At 38.7% G+C, this 17,710-nt stretch overlaps 2 protein-coding genes across 14 annotated transcripts in view; both read left to right on the forward strand.

Annotated features, from left to right (window-relative positions):
- LOC111232154 (type I inositol 3,4-bisphosphate 4-phosphatase-like) overlaps positions 1–12,516 on the forward strand; it is a 41,224-nt gene extending 28,708 nt beyond the window's left edge. For 7 of the 13 annotated variants that reach the window (XM_022759589.1, XM_022759612.1, XM_022759574.1 and 4 more), the window contains 7 exons: positions 375–498; positions 714–781; positions 1,105–1,304; positions 1,484–1,581; positions 2,157–2,269; positions 2,605–2,759; positions 11,403–11,535. In XM_022759589.1, the coding sequence (XP_022615310.1) occupies positions 375–498; positions 714–781; positions 1,105–1,304; positions 1,484–1,581; positions 2,157–2,269; positions 2,605–2,759; positions 11,403–11,535 (891 nt within the window). Of the gene's footprint in view, positions 1–374; positions 499–713; positions 782–1,104; positions 1,305–1,483; positions 1,582–2,156; positions 2,270–2,604; positions 2,760–5,647; positions 6,830–11,402 lie in introns of those variants that run through there. The other 6 variants (XM_022759596.1, XM_022759556.1, XM_022759539.1 and 3 more) reach the window with 4 other exon arrangements.
- A 2,029-nt stretch (positions 12,517–14,545) lies between these two features.
- LOC111232276 (D-beta-hydroxybutyrate dehydrogenase, mitochondrial-like) lies at positions 14,546–16,678 on the forward strand. Its single transcript, XM_022759719.1, has 4 exons — positions 14,546–14,900; positions 15,133–15,285; positions 15,388–15,521; positions 16,308–16,678. Exons 1-4 carry the CDS (start codon positions 14,546–14,548, stop codon positions 16,671–16,673), a joined length of 1,008 nt encoding a protein of 335 aa, XP_022615440.1. The 3' UTR covers positions 16,674–16,678.
- Positions 16,679–17,710: the final 1,032 nt, after the last annotated feature.

Below are 17,710 nucleotides of genomic sequence, written 5' to 3' on the forward strand. Positions count from 1 at the left end.
GATAAGTAATAAACAGTATAAACAGTTTCAAAAAGCGATTTAGCAAGAAAATAATCTGCAGTTTGATCAATAAGTAAAATAATTATTAGTGGCAGCCCCCCAAAAAATGTGAGGATTATTATATAATAATAAAATGATTCCACACTGAATCATTCCTACTGATTACTCTTCGTACTCTGTGAAGCAGGTGTTAAATTTACTCTTACTGGTGTGAGAAGGTGTCGGAGAACCAGCAGAAACTCAGTGCTGATGATGAATCTGAATCAGATCTAATAAACACCTGCAGAGAATAACAAGCAGCTTAACCCTTGTTGTGAGCTCGTGTTAATGTTGTTGTGTTAATGCTGATGTGTGTTTGTGTGTGTATGTTGCAGCTCACCGCTCTCATCTGTGGCTTCATTATCAAACTGAGGAACTGTCTCCGTGACAACGGATTCCTCCGACAGCTCTACACCATCGGCCTGCTGGCTCAGTTTGAGTCCCTGCTAAGCACCTACGGTACACACACACACACACACACACACAGGTTCGTCCAACCAAACACAGAGTCAGTATCATCTCATGTTTATTAGATCCTTATCAATTGTCAGGTTATCTGCCGCTCTTAAAAAAAGGTATTACAAGTCTTACATTTCATTTTGTAAACCCTGCAGAAACACTGATTGTGGGTGATGGATTATTCCTCTTAACCAGTATAAACGTGTGTGTTTTAGGAGAGGAGCTGGCCATGTTGGAGGACATGAGCGTCGGCATCATGGATCTGCGTAATGTCACCTTTAAGGTAAACGTCTAAACCTTTATCCTTTTGTTACCCCTCATTTTCATTGAGATTTAAAGGAACTTTTCCATATTTTTTTTTATTTTATAGACAACAATTCATAGAGAGAGTAACCATGTGAATGATGAACTGTTGAAGCCCTGTTTTCCAGTAAATATGTACTGTGTATTTAGGAAGCAGAAACTCTTAATTCCACTTCTGTCAGCTTTCATGATCAAACACATCTGTATTTTTATTTGTTGTGTGTTTGGTTTTCAGTATATACACTTATTCTTGCTTGACGTCTGGAAATACTGACATGTGCATATACTTCACCTCACTTTAAGGTGACGCAGGCCACCGGCAGCTCAGCGCCCGACATGTTGCCGATCATCACTGGGAACCGCGACGGCTTCAACGTCCGCATCCCGCTGCCGGGAACCATGTTTGACGCTTTACCGCGGGAGATCCAGAGCGGCATGCTGCTGAGGGTTCAGCCGGTGCACTTCAACGTCGGCATCAACGAGCAGCAGACGCTGGCTGAGAAGTGAGTGAGTAGGAGAGGAAAAGATAGATTTACTGAAGCGACGTTTGAGAGACACACAGGCGTTTTATTGGAGCCTCAGGTCAATAAGTGAACAGATCAATAACAGATTTTATGGAGGGATGATTTCAGTCAGGTGTTCATTTTTATTTAAGAAAAACTTGTTTCTTTTTGTTGCTCAGGTTTGGAGACACATCCCTGCAGGAGAACATAAACTTGGAGAGTCTGTCCAGGCTCAATTCATACTACGAACAGTTCAAAGAAGTCCTGCCTGAAGACTGTAAGTACTACAGTGTTACTGTTCATCAGTAATAACAACAGAGCAAGTAACTACATTTGTCCTCCAGTTAGTGCCATGGCAGAATTTCTATATTCATATTTTAGGTCTTTTAGATGGTGGAAACGAACCACATTTCCTGAAACACTGTATATATAAGATATTTTTTATTTTTAAACAAACAGATCAGTTTATCTGATATTTGACAAAACTGCAGTGATTCAGTCCAAAGACTAAGAAATGAAAACAGATTTGTTTTTTCTTCTTTCCTCTCACATTCATCATCTCACGACCCCTCAGCTTTATTTTGTGACCTTTCAGAGGCGCCTGACCCCCAGTGTTGGGATCCACTGGATAAAACTGTGTAGCTGTATATAGAAAAAAAACCTACAGCTCCAACCCAACCAGCTACAACAACAACAGCAGCAAGAAAATGGCTACCAACAAGTCCTGTCATTGTTTTATACGCTATAGCTGTTTTCATTCCTGTATTCCTCTCTTTGTTATCTCTGTTATTTCCTCCACCATCCATCCATTTCTTCATCCACATTTCCCATGTACCCCCTCCAACCCCTCAGGCCTCCCGAGGTCTCGTTCTCAGACCTGCCTTCCTGAGCTGCTGAGGTTTCTGGGGCAGAACGTCCACGCCAGGAAAAACAAGAATGTGGACATCCTGTGGCAAGCGGCCGAGGTGAAGTTTCTGGCGAATACGAGACAGAATTTAATCCAGTGTTGAATCTAAGAATCCCATTTTTCTTAAAACAGCTGAAAAACATCTACAGCTAATGATGACATAGGTTATCTTAAAACTTAAAACAAATCATGAGTTATTGGAATAAGTTTTGGAAAAACTCACATCACAGTCCAAACACACTGGATTGGTATTTTAATGTCAGTAAGTCTGTTGATTGTATCACTATAAATCAGATGTTAATCATATTAAACCAATGTAAAAACACCCAAAAATATTATTATATTATCCCTATTCATCCATAACTCAAAACATTTCCTCCCTCTTGACCTCAGATCTGTCGGCGGCTGAACGGGGTTCGTTTCACCAGCTGCAAAAGCGCCAAAGACCGCACGGCCATGTCTGTGACCCTGGAGCAGTGCCTGATCCTGCAGCACGAACACGGCATGGCGCCGCAGGTCTTCACGCAGGCCCTCGACTGTATGCGCAGGTAGGACGCCCTCACAGTGAATGAATGAAAAACACACAACTACAAATCATACCTGGGCAAAAAAAACAAAAACAAAGAAGCCAACATTGTTTTACGTCTGGAAATACTGAGATTTCTTATTCAAATAAAGCTCTATTCAGATGGGATTAATATTGAACGGGGAGATGTGCAATAAAACATTGACTGTGCTCCTCAGTAATTCAACACATTGCTCTGGAAAGGGGCTTCATGCTCTTGTATAAACCTACTGATTCTTTACAACTTATAAAGCCATGGATTATAGTTTTTTTTAATCATCTGTTCTCAATATGCATCAGCTGAATACATCTCAACATCTTTAAAACCAGTAAAGAAACTAAGGACCATGTTGCCCATGTGTGATTTGAAAAGTCATACCATTGCCTGCTTCCTCTGTTAAACAAACTGAACTGGAGTTTCTGGTACATCTCAAAGGAGATACTTGAATATACTGGAATTCAGTTGGTTACTTTTTACTCCACCAGACTCTCGTCAAAAAAGTTCAAATTTTTGTGGAGACTCAAACGTGACAGGGGCTTAGAGAAGAGTTACCCAACTGATATTCAAGTGAGAGGATCTTCCTTTGATTGTGTACACCGGGTGCTTGTTGGTCTGTCTGTCTGTGAGTCTTTTTTTGTCCGTGCGTCCGTCTTCACAACATCGTCTTGTCTGTCTTTTCTTGTCTGTATGTCCAAAGCAAGCCTACGCTGTTTCAGAGTCTGAGCTGCTAACAGGCTGGCTATTTTATCGAAGCACTTGACCAACCATCATCATAAACTTTTCTTTTCTTTCATCCTTCTTTTTTTCCGTTCCTTCACTCATGTCCAAATTATGTCGGAGCCCCGCCTGTTTAAAGGGGATAAAGAAAAACTTAGCTTGTCTTTACATTGCGGTTAAGTCTGTTTTAGTAAAATGCTGCCCTTTGTGAAGCAAACTAGCTGCACTGATTACCACACAAGGTAATTTAAAAGGTTGGTTCACCCAGGTCACAAAACATATTCTCTCACTTTCTCACCTCTGATGGTATAGAGCCATTTTCAGTTCAACAATTGAAAAAAAGTGAAGCGCAATAACAGTAAAAACAATAGGGATCAGTCAGTAAAAACAGAATGAGCAGGAAATTTGAAAAGCAAGAAAGTAAGACAGAGGCTGTCTTTTGGGTCCAAGTTTTCAAATATATGAAAGTGTTGGATAGAGTTCTTTTAATTTGAAATTAAAGAAAGGAAATGACTCATTTCTTGCAGATTTGTTGCCCAGAATGCTTTGCAAAACACAATCTGTGGTCCAGAAAAAGACATTACTAACAAAAACAAGACAACAAACATTAGATAAGATGGGAAACAGTGACAGGAAACAGTGGCAGATGAGTTAAGGTGTGCAGGGAATGGATATTCCAAAACAGCATTATTGATATTGATATTGATCCACATTGTTACAGCTTCCTGAAGATGTGATTTTCTGCTGCAGGACATTTACAGCTTTTATTGCCTCGTTAAAAGTCCCTGCAACTCTCAGTAACAACCCGACAGAATCTTAAGTTTATATTCAAGTGTTTGTAACTTTCTGTGTGAGAAAAGTTGTGTGTTCAAAGTGGAGTTTTATGTGACTTCATGTTGTAAATATTTTGCTGTTGAGTCCATGTAAAAGATGTAACCACACCTGTCTCGCTGTACCTGTGCTCAATAAAAGTTGCACCCCCACAGATACTCGCATGACACAATGATCTTCACCTTTGCCTCCTCCTTTTTCTTCTCCTCACATCTCTCCCTTTCTCCTCCCCTCTGCCTCATCAGTCGACGAGCATGAAAACAGCTTTTTAGAGTTTGTGTTATTTCCGTTTGGAATGGTTTTAAGCTGTGATGCATGTTGGGAAAAAGCTTGGAGATATTATACTCCTTCCCTCCAAATTTCCCCTTCATTCCTCTTTTTTCCTTCTCATCCGTAAGTAGTTGACAATGAACAAAGCAAATGGACAAAACACCTTTTAAAACAGTAAAGTAACTTTTCTGCAACAAGTCGTTTTCTCATCTATTATCTCTTGGGTTTAAAGGGTGTTTTTCCAGAACGCTCTTGGTTTTCATTTGTCACAAGTGAAACCAAGAAGTTTTTCCCACCATTTTTCCTTCCAACTCCTCCACCCCATGTCTTAGAGTATATAAACATGGAGAGCCATTGCTGTATTTTCTTATCTTCTTTCCTTTTCTGATACAAACATCTTTCTTAATTTTTCTCTTTTTTCTCTCTTCCTCTTTTTCCTCCTCCTTCCTGTTTCCTGTGACATGGTTTCTATTTGTATGATTGGGATTGTTTTATTCTGGTTGGTTTGTGATTTCATTTCCATTTGTTGTGACCTCAATATGATTTTTATCACTTTGGAATATTGTTATTATTTTTTCTGTCACACCGTGGAAACTCAATGTTGCTGTGACTTCTTCACTTTCATTGTGATTTTCTGGCCATGTCACTCATTCTTTTACCGTTTCACCACTGTGCATGCCATCTGTTTATTTTGGCTTTGATGCGACACATCCTGCTCCTTCCCCTTAAATCTCCCCCTCCTCCTCCTCCTATTCTTCCTTCCTATCTCTTATTTTCTTTCTTATTTCCTCCTAACACTCTCCTTCCTTCTCCATCACCTTTTCCCCTAACTTTCTCATTCTCCTTATACTTTTACTTCTTCTGTTTCTGTCTCACTCTCTTCTTTTTTTCCCTCCTCACACTTCCTTCCCTCCTCTCTGCCTGTCCTAACCTCTCCCCCACCACCTCCTTTCCCTTCCTCCAACCTTTTTTGCTGCTCCACACCTTCTCCTTCTCCTCCTCCTCCTCCTCCTCCTCTTCTTCTTCTAACTCCCACCCCCGTGACTCGGCAGCATTGGGACAAGGGAGGGGGTGATCCAGAAGAACCTGAGCGGCTTGCTGCCGGTGCGTGACTTCCGGCTGGACCCCAGCCTCCTGTACTCGCTGCCCCTGCTGGCCCTCAGCCCCAACCTCCTGGTGGTGTGGATCTTCCTCAGCGTGGCCTATTTCCTGGCCAAACTCCGCTGCAGCTGAACGGCCACCAGCAGCTCTCTGCGGGGAGCGACTGACTGAGTGCAAAACGTAACGCACGTCCACGTCCATCGTTTATGAGGAGGGGTGGGAAAACCCCACACTGACTCCCGAGGGTGTTTGTGAAACTGTGCCACTGTCCTGTGAGTGTGTGTGTGTGTGTGTAACTCATGCACACTAATACTGTACAGTATATACACACTGTCCCACCCTGACCAAGGGCTTTACGCAACTAATGCCCCATCGATCAAGGGCCACGCCCCTCTTTGCTTGTTTCTTTTCTTTTCTTTTTTTCCTCTCTCTCTTTCCAGCTTGGGAAAAACTCATCATGGTTGGCAAGTCTCAGTATAGATATGATGATTACCTTCCATAGATTTGACATTGAGACTACATCCACACTAAGCTGGCTAAATCTAAAAACTCAGTTTATGTGTGTGTGTGCCTGTGTGTGCCTGTGTGTGCTTAGGTCGTATTTACAAAGATCTCATCCACGCTGAAAGGCAGAATTCGTTGGAAAACCGTCAAATCTTTTTCCTTTTCTTTCAACTGTGCATCACAACCACCATGTGCTCAGTCTGAGTCTCAGCTGGATAAACCTCTGTACTGCCCCCTCCTGCTCTCATACCCACTTATACTGTGTTTTAATACAAACTAATGATGTAGTTAGTCTGATTCCCATATTGTTTCTGTTTCTGTCGGCGGTGGAAATACAGTACATTTACTCAAGTACAATTTTGAGGTACTTTACTTGAGTATTTGCATTTTATGCAACTTTATAATTTTACTGCTCCACATTTATCTGAAATGTGAGGTTGTTACTTAAATATGATGCATCATAGATTAAACTTCCCCACTGTGTTTGAAGTCGCTCGATCCAACCAGCTGTGTCATTAAAGTGCTGCATCAGTAATAACATTACAATAATATGATATATAGCCTATAGTAATATAACACCCTGAAAAGGGCCATCTTGCCCAAGGAGTACTTTTACTTAAAAGTACATTTTGCTGATAATACTTTTGTACTTTTACTTAATGATGATAATAATAATATTCTTACACAACATTATTTCTACTTAAAGTAAAACCTCTGAACTTTACTGCCATATAACCCCCAGTCATGACTGAACATAGACGACATCACACTTTTCCCCCATCCACACAAAAGAGTTTTTTTGTAGAAAACGCCAAGTCTGTGTGAGAGAGAGAGAGAGACAGAAAGCTGTGTTCAAATTCAGCCGGCTTAGTGTGAATATAGTCCGAGTCATTTCATGTGAGTGATCCTCACATATAAAACAATGTGGCCTAAGTAACAGCTGTATGAAACATCTGTTAAATACACAGACCAAAATGTTCAGACTCTGAAAAAGGTCTGGACGATTATAACAGTGTTCAGGTTCAGGGTGAATAAGAATAAGGAGGAAACTTTACATCAAATCTAAGTGGATCTTCATATTTGTAGAGGACAGCGCCCTCTAATGGGCAGATTTTGCTCCACCCTTCATGATCGGTGTGACAGTGCGTGCTCTGCCTTATAACACAAAGTGACAGTTTGTATATTTATGAAATTACCCCTGAGTTGTGAATATGTATAAAAAATAAGCAGACTGTTTGCTTTCAGGAAAGAGTTGTTGTTGATAGTAGCTATCATGATGGAAAAATATCTCATTTATACTTTAAGCTTTGCACAGACAGCTGGCTTGTTTCATTTGTGCGATACATTTAGCTCGTTCGATTTATCATTGTCTTCCATGTGTTATTGCACTTTCCTTTGCAAGCTAAAGTGGAGGAAACAGAAGCTTTTATTTGGTGCCAAATTAAGCAAATATACTCTGGCTTATATATCTATATTTTCAGGCAGTGTTTGCTCCTTTTATTTCTTAAGGTCTTCCTGCTTTTCTAGACAGAAGGAGGTTGTTTGCTTCTTCTTCAGCCTGTGCACTTTCCAGTAGATCTGGGTCAGTTATTAGTTTTCCCCTATTATGAAAATAGTGGATAAATTGAGGACTAAAGTATCTGAAAATGTTGTTTTAATAGTCAGAGATAAATGAAGTGAACTCATAAAAACATCTGCCAGACTAAGATGATTATTCCAAGTCCATTTCAATGAAAAATTTATTTTCCTTTGCTGCAAACAAGAAGCCTTTTAAATACCTTGCATACCTACCACGAGCAGGCCAGAAAACCCATGAATGAGGCCCCATGACAACATGCATGACTTATTTCCTACAGATTAGGAGCTGTGTGATTGAAGGGCAGTACGTGCATTTTCCTGTGTAGCAAGTTGTAGCAGAAAACAGGCAAATACCCCCCTTCAGCTTTACATCTGCACACTGTGTCTGCACTGTAGTACTTTAGGGTTTATTGTGTCAGGAACCTGAGACCCTGCATGCAGAACAATATCGTGGGAGCAATAGCTTCTCGTAATCAATGACGCGCTTCTCAGGCGTGTAGAGGTCTAATCAACCAGGAGTGAAAACACCTGTGTGGCACCGTCACAGTCAATATCAGGAATCTTTTACTGCAGCATCTGCAGCAAAATGACATCCGAAAAACAAAGAAGGAATCAAATGAAAGTCTACAATAACTGTTCATTCATACATTTTCGTTGCCATTCCTGTGTTAGAAGAGGCAGGATTTGCTAATCAGATTAATTGGCTAATTAATTAATTAAAGTTTAAAGGTCGCTTCCTCATTATTCACATCAGGTGCCCTTGGACTGTTCGAGCCTGGCTCAGCTGGTATTTATGGGTTCGGTTCATTTGCAGAGGCTTTTACACTTTCCGTTTCCTGAGATCACGTGTCAGGGCACCTTGTCAGATGCAGTAAGTCCGTGAGTCGGCCCACGTCTGCTCGTCAGCTTTCATGCCAATGCAGTGAAGATTAGCTCTGTCTTGCCAATTGACAAAGTGAAATCTTTGTGTTTTAGGATGCAGTTTCTAATTGGCTAATGTTGGAATGTATGACTGTAGGATATTCAGGGGAAATGTGTGTGATTATGCAGTGTAGTGCAGTTGTATCTACACCCTTTAGAGCATTTATCTGTACCTGTTTACATGTATCCAGTTGTTGTTGTATCCACACACAAAGACAAACCAGTACAGCTATTATAGTTAATATTAGCTTTAAAGTCGAGATGTGTAGAGTGAAGAAACTGATTTTATCTGATGGGGAATGTGGCTTGTTCACTTTGTTTGTAGTTAAGCTGTAAGATGAATGAATGAGGAATGTGTCGAGGTTTGTGCCAAATGCTCTCGTCAGGTTTTTATCAGGTAAATTCAGGTTTGTAGGATCTGTGTTTGCAAAGAGATCCAGTCACAATACATGTGATGTATTTGTCTGAATCCAGTTCACTCCCTGTTAAGTTTTATGTATCCTAGAAACGAGTGAAAAAGGCAGTATCATGATCCAGGTGGAAATGTCTTTTTTTCTAAACTGGTATTAAGTGAGGGAGGGGAAATATTGGACATCTTCAGGATTCATTGGTCAGAAGAAATTGTATATTTGCTGATTTTTGTTATAAATGCATTTACATCTCTGTTGGTAATATTGTGTAGCTTAACTGCTTACATCTCAAAGGAGGCACATTGGGTCAGGGTTAGTTATCACTCACTACATATTATGTTTTTAAAAAAAAAATTTAATTGTTTTCCGGAATATTGTGTTTGTGTTGACACTCTTGTTTAGAGCTACCTCTGTGAGACAGACGTTAGAGTATATGTTGAACTTGGAATATAATAAATACATCAAAGATAGATAAATGCATAATCACTAAATGACATGAGGGTGGGATGTGAGGAAATGGTGGTTGTTTTATGTGAAATGCTGAAGATGTGTTCAAGAATAAGTCCCAGTGAAATCATAATTTCAATTTCCAATACACTTATGATTAATTCCCCATATTCATGAGTGTAATTACACTAAAGTGCTTCCACAAATATTTATAAAAAACATTATATCATTGACCTTATAGAAAAACATCTCAATTTTGCCAATTTTCTTTTCTTTCTTTCTTTTTTTTATTCTTAGGAGTCCAGATATATCAGAGAATATATTTGTACCGCTGTACATAAGAATTGTATTTAAATGCTTGTATTGCTAATGTTTGCCAATATATATATATATATTGTCTTAAGATAATACAAAGCAGAGTATATATATATATATAAATCTATACACTNATTTTGCCAATTTTCTTTTCTTTCTTTCTTTTTTTTATTCTTAGGAGTCCAGATATATCAGAGAATATATTTGTACCGCTGTACATAAGAATTGTATTTAAATGCTTGTATTGCTAATGTTTGCCAATATATATATATATATTGTCTTAAGTTAATCCAAAGCAGAGTATAAATATATATAAATCTATACAATGTGATTACTATGCTTGTGCCATAACAGTCATGCTGGCGTCACTTTATATCACAGCTCAATATGTCTGTGTGATTACTGAAAGATTTTTTGGTATTTTTTGTTCGTCACAACTACGAACTGTTCATTTAATAATACTAAACTGTTGACATACTAGCAGTTTGCATGTACTTTTAAACCCCTGGCCCCTCTTGTTAATTTAAATTATGTTAATAGGATCATAAATACTAACTGCAAACTGTTATTATGTTAAAAGGGAAGTTATTGCATTTGCACTAAATGTACCACGAACCCAAGAAAACCTCCACTCTGTGTCCTGAAAGCCGCTGTCCTCCTGTAATAAATGTTTTCTGCCTCCACCTGCAGGATATAAACAGACTCCAATGATATGTTGTTGTCTCTGCATCTTTCATCTCTGCCAATCTGCTACTGAAAAATCTTTTTCTGAGTCACTTTTCCTTAATTTACTTTCAACTGCTTTAGATTCTCACTGGTCATATTTCAACACGACATGCTTCAGATGTCTTTCTCCATGTATTTCTCTTTGTTAATGTGTGTGTGTGTGTGTGCGTGTGTGCACTGTCTTCCTGTTGTAATTCTTCATTCAGTCCAAGGAGGAGGTTTCAAAGAGGCTTTGAACTTAACTGACCTCTACTGATGATCAGTAGGAACTGAACACCAGGAGCACTCATTCAACATACGATTATTGATTTGATTTTTGACAATGAATTCATGTATGTAATATGTTTGATGATCAAAGACAGAGTTGTGCTATTCACATTCAAAACACTAGACAGTCTATAGAAGTGCATTCGATGTTATATTTTCTCTTTTTTTAATTTGGTTTCACACGTGTCATGTTATATTCTTTATGTTTGATATATATAGTATTGTCTTGTAATATCATGTGTGTTGGGCTCAATCTTTCATGGCAGTATAAACTTACTCTAGTTGTAATATAGATCTCTGAAAACATCTGATAATACTTTTCTACTCAAGTGCAGTTTTAAAGGCAGGACTTTCATTTACTCTGGTATTTGTTGTTCATCAATAATCTTAGTCGCTATTTTTTCTGTTTTGGGAAAATCAAAACATAATTTAATGTCATCCACACCAACCATCATCTCTACTTTTTTTTTTTTCTCTCTCATTCTGTCTGTGAATGCCCTCCCCCCTCTGTCTCCTCCCTCCTCCTCTGTCTCCTCAGCGAGGGCTGCAGACGAGAAAACACAGTGAAGAACGTCGGATGCCGAAAGTACGCGTTTAACTCACTGCAGCTCAAAGCCTTCCCCAAACACTACCGACCACCTGACGGCACCTACGGAAAAGTGGAAACCTGATTGGACCGCAGAGAGTTTGGGTATTATTGGACTACTGTGTTTTGGGGAGGTCAGAATCAGACTGGGTACAATCAAGTGTTCAGAAACTGTTTCATTAGACTCACCGTTATCACCGTTACTGGTTCACAGGACTTAGATTGATTTGTTTGGACGTATACTTAGTGATTCAGAGTCACACTAAACCCACAGATTTCAACCACCTAAGTATAATAACTGATTTTAGGTACTGCATTAGTTGCTCATGTCATATTATCCATCACATGCTGAATATAAGAGTTTTCCCTGGTAGCAGAAGAGTCAAGATCTTAGGTTTTTATTTTTTTTATAACAAAAATGTACATGACCAGCACTGCCTCACTCCTGATCAAGCACTGATATAATCAATATTAACCACACAAACATTCATATTTATTTCCTAGATTGGAAATCAAGAGAAATCGAACGTCGGTGAGATAAGTTAAAAAACAAATCTCCACTGTCAACCCAGAGTTTTAGGACATATTTGTTTTTACATCATGCCTCGTGTCTATCTATGCAGTTAGGAAAGTCTTCTACAGAAGCTTTACATGAAATATTTAGGAGATGATATTAATATTGTGGGAAATAAACTCATTGCATTCAAAGGATGAGGTTTACATTATTCTATGTTTTTATTATTGTCGACAAATCACATGAAAAGACCAAAAACAGCAATGCTAGCACATGTCCCCACCCTGTCTGTGGCTCTCAGTCTGAAGCCCTTTGCTCCTACTGAATATGTAAATCTTTAAAAACTGGTCCAAAACATATAGTTTCTTCTTATAAAACATCTGGGCACTGTAGATTTAAGCAAATGGTACTCCCAGAGAAAATAGTGCATTTGTTGACTGTCTCCAGCGGCAGGTTAATACACATTTGGTGCTGTAGTGAGTTTTTTGAGGCAGCAGGACAGTGTATGTGTTTCAATAAATAAACTACTGTTTGTGTAAATTAAGGAATGTGCAACAGTGTGGCCCATTGATGTGTTTTTAATGGCGCAGAGGAATAAGGTGTGAGGCTTCTGTCCTTGAGGGCATCCATGGTGTTGCACTTGTTTGTACTTGTGAAAAGTGATCGTGTGATCAATGAAAAAAGAGAGATTGAAGGCACAGGTATTTAAACAATAACCCCCCCCCCCGCCTACTTCCACACCTCTGCACACCCGGCTAGTCACTGGGTAAAATGTGCATGATAGTTATGAAATCTCCGGATACAACCTCTACATTCTGACACATAAATAAATTAGGAAAAATGAAATATGGAGTATCTTCAGGTTGCAGCTTGAACCTCTTTATTCGGCGTTTCGTTTCTATGCAATTATTTTTCAGTTATTTTTCATTTTGAAGCGCATGACATCTGTAAAATGTACACAGAATTTGAAAAAGAAAAGTTGAGACACGTGTTGTGGACCCTTCCTTCACCAAAGGGGAAAAAAAAGACAATTTTGTGCATTATTTCACTTATTTGTTTTTTTTTTTTTTTAAACTGCCACATTAATCTGCAATAATGTCTCTGTACCACAAGAGGGAGTCACTGCTCTTCATTTACGTCACTATAAAGCCACACAGCAGCTGGTTGTGTTCTTATTTCAGCATTTCAGCACATCTTTTTAAGTAAAATGCATCCTACTGTAACATGAACTTCACTGTCAGATTCACTGCTGATGGCAATCCTACTGCAGTCAACGTAGAAATACATTTATAACTGTATTTACATGTTTTTCTTAGCAAAGAAGTATTTTTGTTCAGTCAGCACGTGTAGTACATTGAGATTGCAGTACTGTTCTCAGGCACTTGAGAACATCTGTGAAGGTTTTAATGCTGTATATTCTAACTTGTCAATGTCTGATATGGAAATAAATATAAAATGGGTTTGTGTTGGTTTTTGTGGCGTCAATTAAATATTAAACAAGCTGAATACGTAGAGATAAACAATGACTACTGAGTCACTAACAACTTGCAAGTGAGTTTGTGTGTATGCAGATAAATGTGCTTCAGGTCGAGGTGATTGGTGGACTTTCACAATTAGTTTAGATCATACAAGTTCTTTATATTCAAACATGTTAGGTCTGTTGTGTTTGTATAATAAATAGTAATGTTAGGTATGAATATGCTAAAGTAAATTTATTATAAATTCAGTATTAGGCAGGGGATCCTGAACCCGCTGGTTCTGGATCAAACAGTCTCTTTGTCTTGTAAAAAAAAAGTTACTGACGCATCTATCTGGACAACAACTTTTTTTGTTGGTGTCAGATTATTTAATACATAATGGTGGTGAACACTGATTGGAGAGGCCCCCTGGCAATGTTTTGCCTCACAAGACTCTACAATCATTAGAATCAACCTTGAATATTAGGTTGCTCCAATATCATTTCTGAGTATGCATGTGCATGCTGGAGGGATATTATAAGATCATTTTGTCTTTTCAAAACAACATAATTTACATCAGCAGTCTATACCGTATGTAGTGTGAATATTTGTTACTTGTGTTCATTGCTCATGTCAGTATTCTGCAAAAACAAAGTCAGGGTAATGCTTGGCATCATTTCCACTTCACAGCACCACCAGATCAAAAGACTCACATGTTGTTTTGATATAATTACTCTAAATTATTTGTAGTTTTGGGTCTTGGTGATGCCAAGTCAAACTGCCTTCATATGACTGTGCATGCTTATAGTGAATTTGTAAGTGTTATCCTTCACTAATTCATTATTATTTCGGATAAAAGTCATAATTCTCATCATGTCGTGTGATTCTTTTCCTAGAAAGGAAATTCATCCAAATATCTTCACGCAATTTGTTCTAACAACCCAGTTTATGTGCTTTAAAGTCACATGAAAACCTGAACAAATTGTGTAAAATGCACATTAACACTTCTGAAGGCAGCTCCCACAACAAACTGTCGCTGTATTGTGAATGGGATGCCTATATATTTGTGTGGTTTTCAGCACTGAAAGACAGTCAACACAGTCGTTCACAGACGGTTCATCAGCATGAACACGATTTTCTTCATCGGCCAAATCATCGGCATCATCCCCGTGTCTGCCATCCTGCTCTTTGTACTTGCCAAACTGTTTTCCCGCCACTGCCGCAGCCACATGAAGGACGGTTACGGCTATGGCGTGCTGATAACGGGCTGTGACAGCGGCTTTGGACACCAGCTGGCTCAGTGCTTGGACCACAAAGGGTTTGTAGTCTTTGCTGGGTGTTTGTCTCCAGGAGGAGCGGGAGCTCAGAGCCTGGCCCGACAGAGCTCCAGTAATCTGAAAATCCTCAAACTGGACGTCACCAGTGATGAAGATGTAGAGCGAGCAAAGAAGATGGTTCAAGACAACCTGCCAGAGAAAGGTGAGAGTTTAGCATACCTGTAAAACATGACGCAACTGCTGTTGGATTCAGTTTTCAACATCTGTGGAAGCTCATTTCTGCCAAATGTCAAAAATGTCATTTTTTTCATAAATTTGACACACTATCTGAAAATGATTACCTACAGAGTCAAAAATTTGACTTTCATTCTCATAAATTTAAGTTTTAAAGATACATTTCTCAAGAATAACCTGTGACCTTTACTCGTTGCCAGGTCTGTGGGCCGTCGTGAACAACGCTGGGATCTCAGACTGGGCCGAGATCGAGTGGAGCACTATTGAAGATTTCCGCAACATGGTTAACGTCAACCTGTTTGGCTGCATCAGGACCTCAATCACATTTCTACCTTTGGTTCGTGCTGCTAAAGGTACGAAAACGTGTAACTTACTGCTCTATAACCTCACGTTTCTTATTGTAGTGGTGTTGAGGGTAAAAGTTTAAAAGGTTTTATGTTTCCTGACTGCCACAGGTCGGATGGTTTATGTGTCAAGCATCTTTGCCTTCTTCAACTGCCTGAACATGGGAGCGTACAGCGTCTCAAAGAGGGGTCTGGAGGCATTTGCGGACTGCTTGAGGGTTGAAATGGCCAGTTTTGGTGTGAAGGTAAAGTCATGCTGGAAAAACCACACGCAAATCCTGTGACACTCTGAAGCATGAGGTTTGACTCTGTGCAGTGTGGAGTGTGTTCATATCAGTGCTGCAGTGTGTCCTGCTTTCTTGTGAAGCGGTAGATGAGAGGATCTCATGTCTCAGACTCATGTTAGCTGTATTAGGTTTTTTTACTGTACTGTTCATTATTTCAACTGAAAATATCAAAATCTTGTGTTCCTAAGTAAAAATTATGAGATGCTAAGTACTCATTTTTAGGTTTTATTTATGTAAGTCAAACCTTGACATTATCTGTGTGTCTAACTTTAAATTATGAGACATTAAGTCTTAATGAATGACTCTATCCAATGGCACCAAAATATGTTTACCAGCGCCTCCATAAAGGTCCGTAATTAACACATACTATCTAGTTTGTTTAATTTAGTTTTAGTATAATTTAGCTTTAATATGTATTGAAGCACATTTCTGCCAAAAAATGAAAATAACTGATCCAATGCTGGAAATGAAAGAAGAAAAATGACTTATGGTAAGTCATAAAATGTTGGCACCTACCAAAATTATGACTTATTTTGACTTTTTATTTCATAATTTTGAGATAATAAAGTAACTGGCTGCTGCCATGAGATCACTTTTTATTAAACTCTCAGCAGGAAAGCAAATGACTAAACTATTCCCAATTATTCTATTATTTGAATTTTGTATTGTTGCATTAGAAACATAAAGATCTGAGAATGTCAACAGACGAATCCAATATCTAAACTGTACTTTCTCCACTTTCAGGTCAGCATCATCCAGCCAGGGAATTTCGGCAGAGCCACTAACATCTTGAAGATGAAGACAGGTTTGGATATCTGGGAGAAACTACACAAGAATCGAAGGCAAATCTTCAACCGACAGTACATCAACCTGGCCAACGAGTACTTCCTGTCAACGTGCAAGACGGGATTCAAGGACGCCGACATGGTCATTGACGCATTGCTGCATGCAGTCATGTCGGCTCAGCCGAAACACAGATACCTGCTGGTTTCTGTGATGGATAGGTTTTTCTTCCAGCTCTTCCCCTTTCTCCCCACTGTCCTCACAGATGCTGTGTTTTCTCTCAGCTCCATGTACGCCAAAAGAAAAGAGATGCTTTATGCCAAGTAGCAAAGACAGGGGAGTGAGGTTCAGTTTTTAAGTTGGAATAAAAGTTTGTTTTTATCATGAACTGTTCTTTTGTGTTAATTTCTTATCATTCATACTCATACTTATTTTCTTATTATTATCATTATTGCTCCTGTAAACTTTCTGAGCTGCCAATATTTTTTAAATTATTAAAACGTTATTTAAAAAAACATTTAAAAAACAGAGAATATATAAAAGTAAACTGAGTGACAGTTATTCATTATAATAATAATTTTAGGCTGCAGTGTAAATCTGAAATGGAACTTCCATCAACCTTCATCCCATGAAATCAGGATTTCATGTTATTAACAATGGCTGAGGCTAGGTAAGGATTTTTTGTTAATCTGATATTTCTGACATAAGTTTCACTTCCTGGAAACCAGGAAAAAACAACTGCTCGTTAATTCTCTTGTAAATGGAAAGCTGAATTCATAAGAACTAAAACACGCTGCTGTTCAGTTTAATACACACTGAGGCTTGCAGCCACAGCCTCACTAATCCTATTAAGACCAGTATCTTGAAGTGAGTTAATTTAGCAAACATCAGAGCTGTATTGCCTTTGTAACTTTTGTTTGTCTCAATTAATCTTCTGATTATATAACCCATGAACTGTTTAATGTTGTAAAAATGGCATTAACAGTCTCTTAGAGCAAACAGGAAAATATTTTTCAGATTATTTAATTACTGAAACAACTTGATTAGCAAAATATTTGATGATTCATTACCTGCTGATCAACCATTTAATGGATCGAATAATTACTGAGCCAGTTTTCTCACGTTATGTCTCTCGACTACTTCTACAACATTTGATTTATATTAATATTTTTACAGCGGAATCTCTGCTGCCAAACTGAAATGAAAAATAAAGTCTAAGTACAGTAGAAGAAAGAAATCTTTTTTTTGATCTTCATGCCAGATTTTAATTCTCAAGACTAAACTAAATTTAGGAGAAGCAGCAGCTAGGGTTTGAAAGCGATGGCAGGGTGAATGAGTTTGTGTTGTCATTTTCCATTTTGCTG

The sequence above is a fragment of the Seriola dumerili genome, unplaced genomic scaffold, assembly GCF_002260705.1.
Source record: "Seriola dumerili isolate Sdu_G_001 unplaced genomic scaffold, Sdu_1.0 BDQW01000018.1, whole genome shotgun sequence".
NCBI classification, from domain to species: Eukaryota; Metazoa; Chordata; class Actinopteri; order Carangiformes; family Carangidae; genus Seriola; species Seriola dumerili.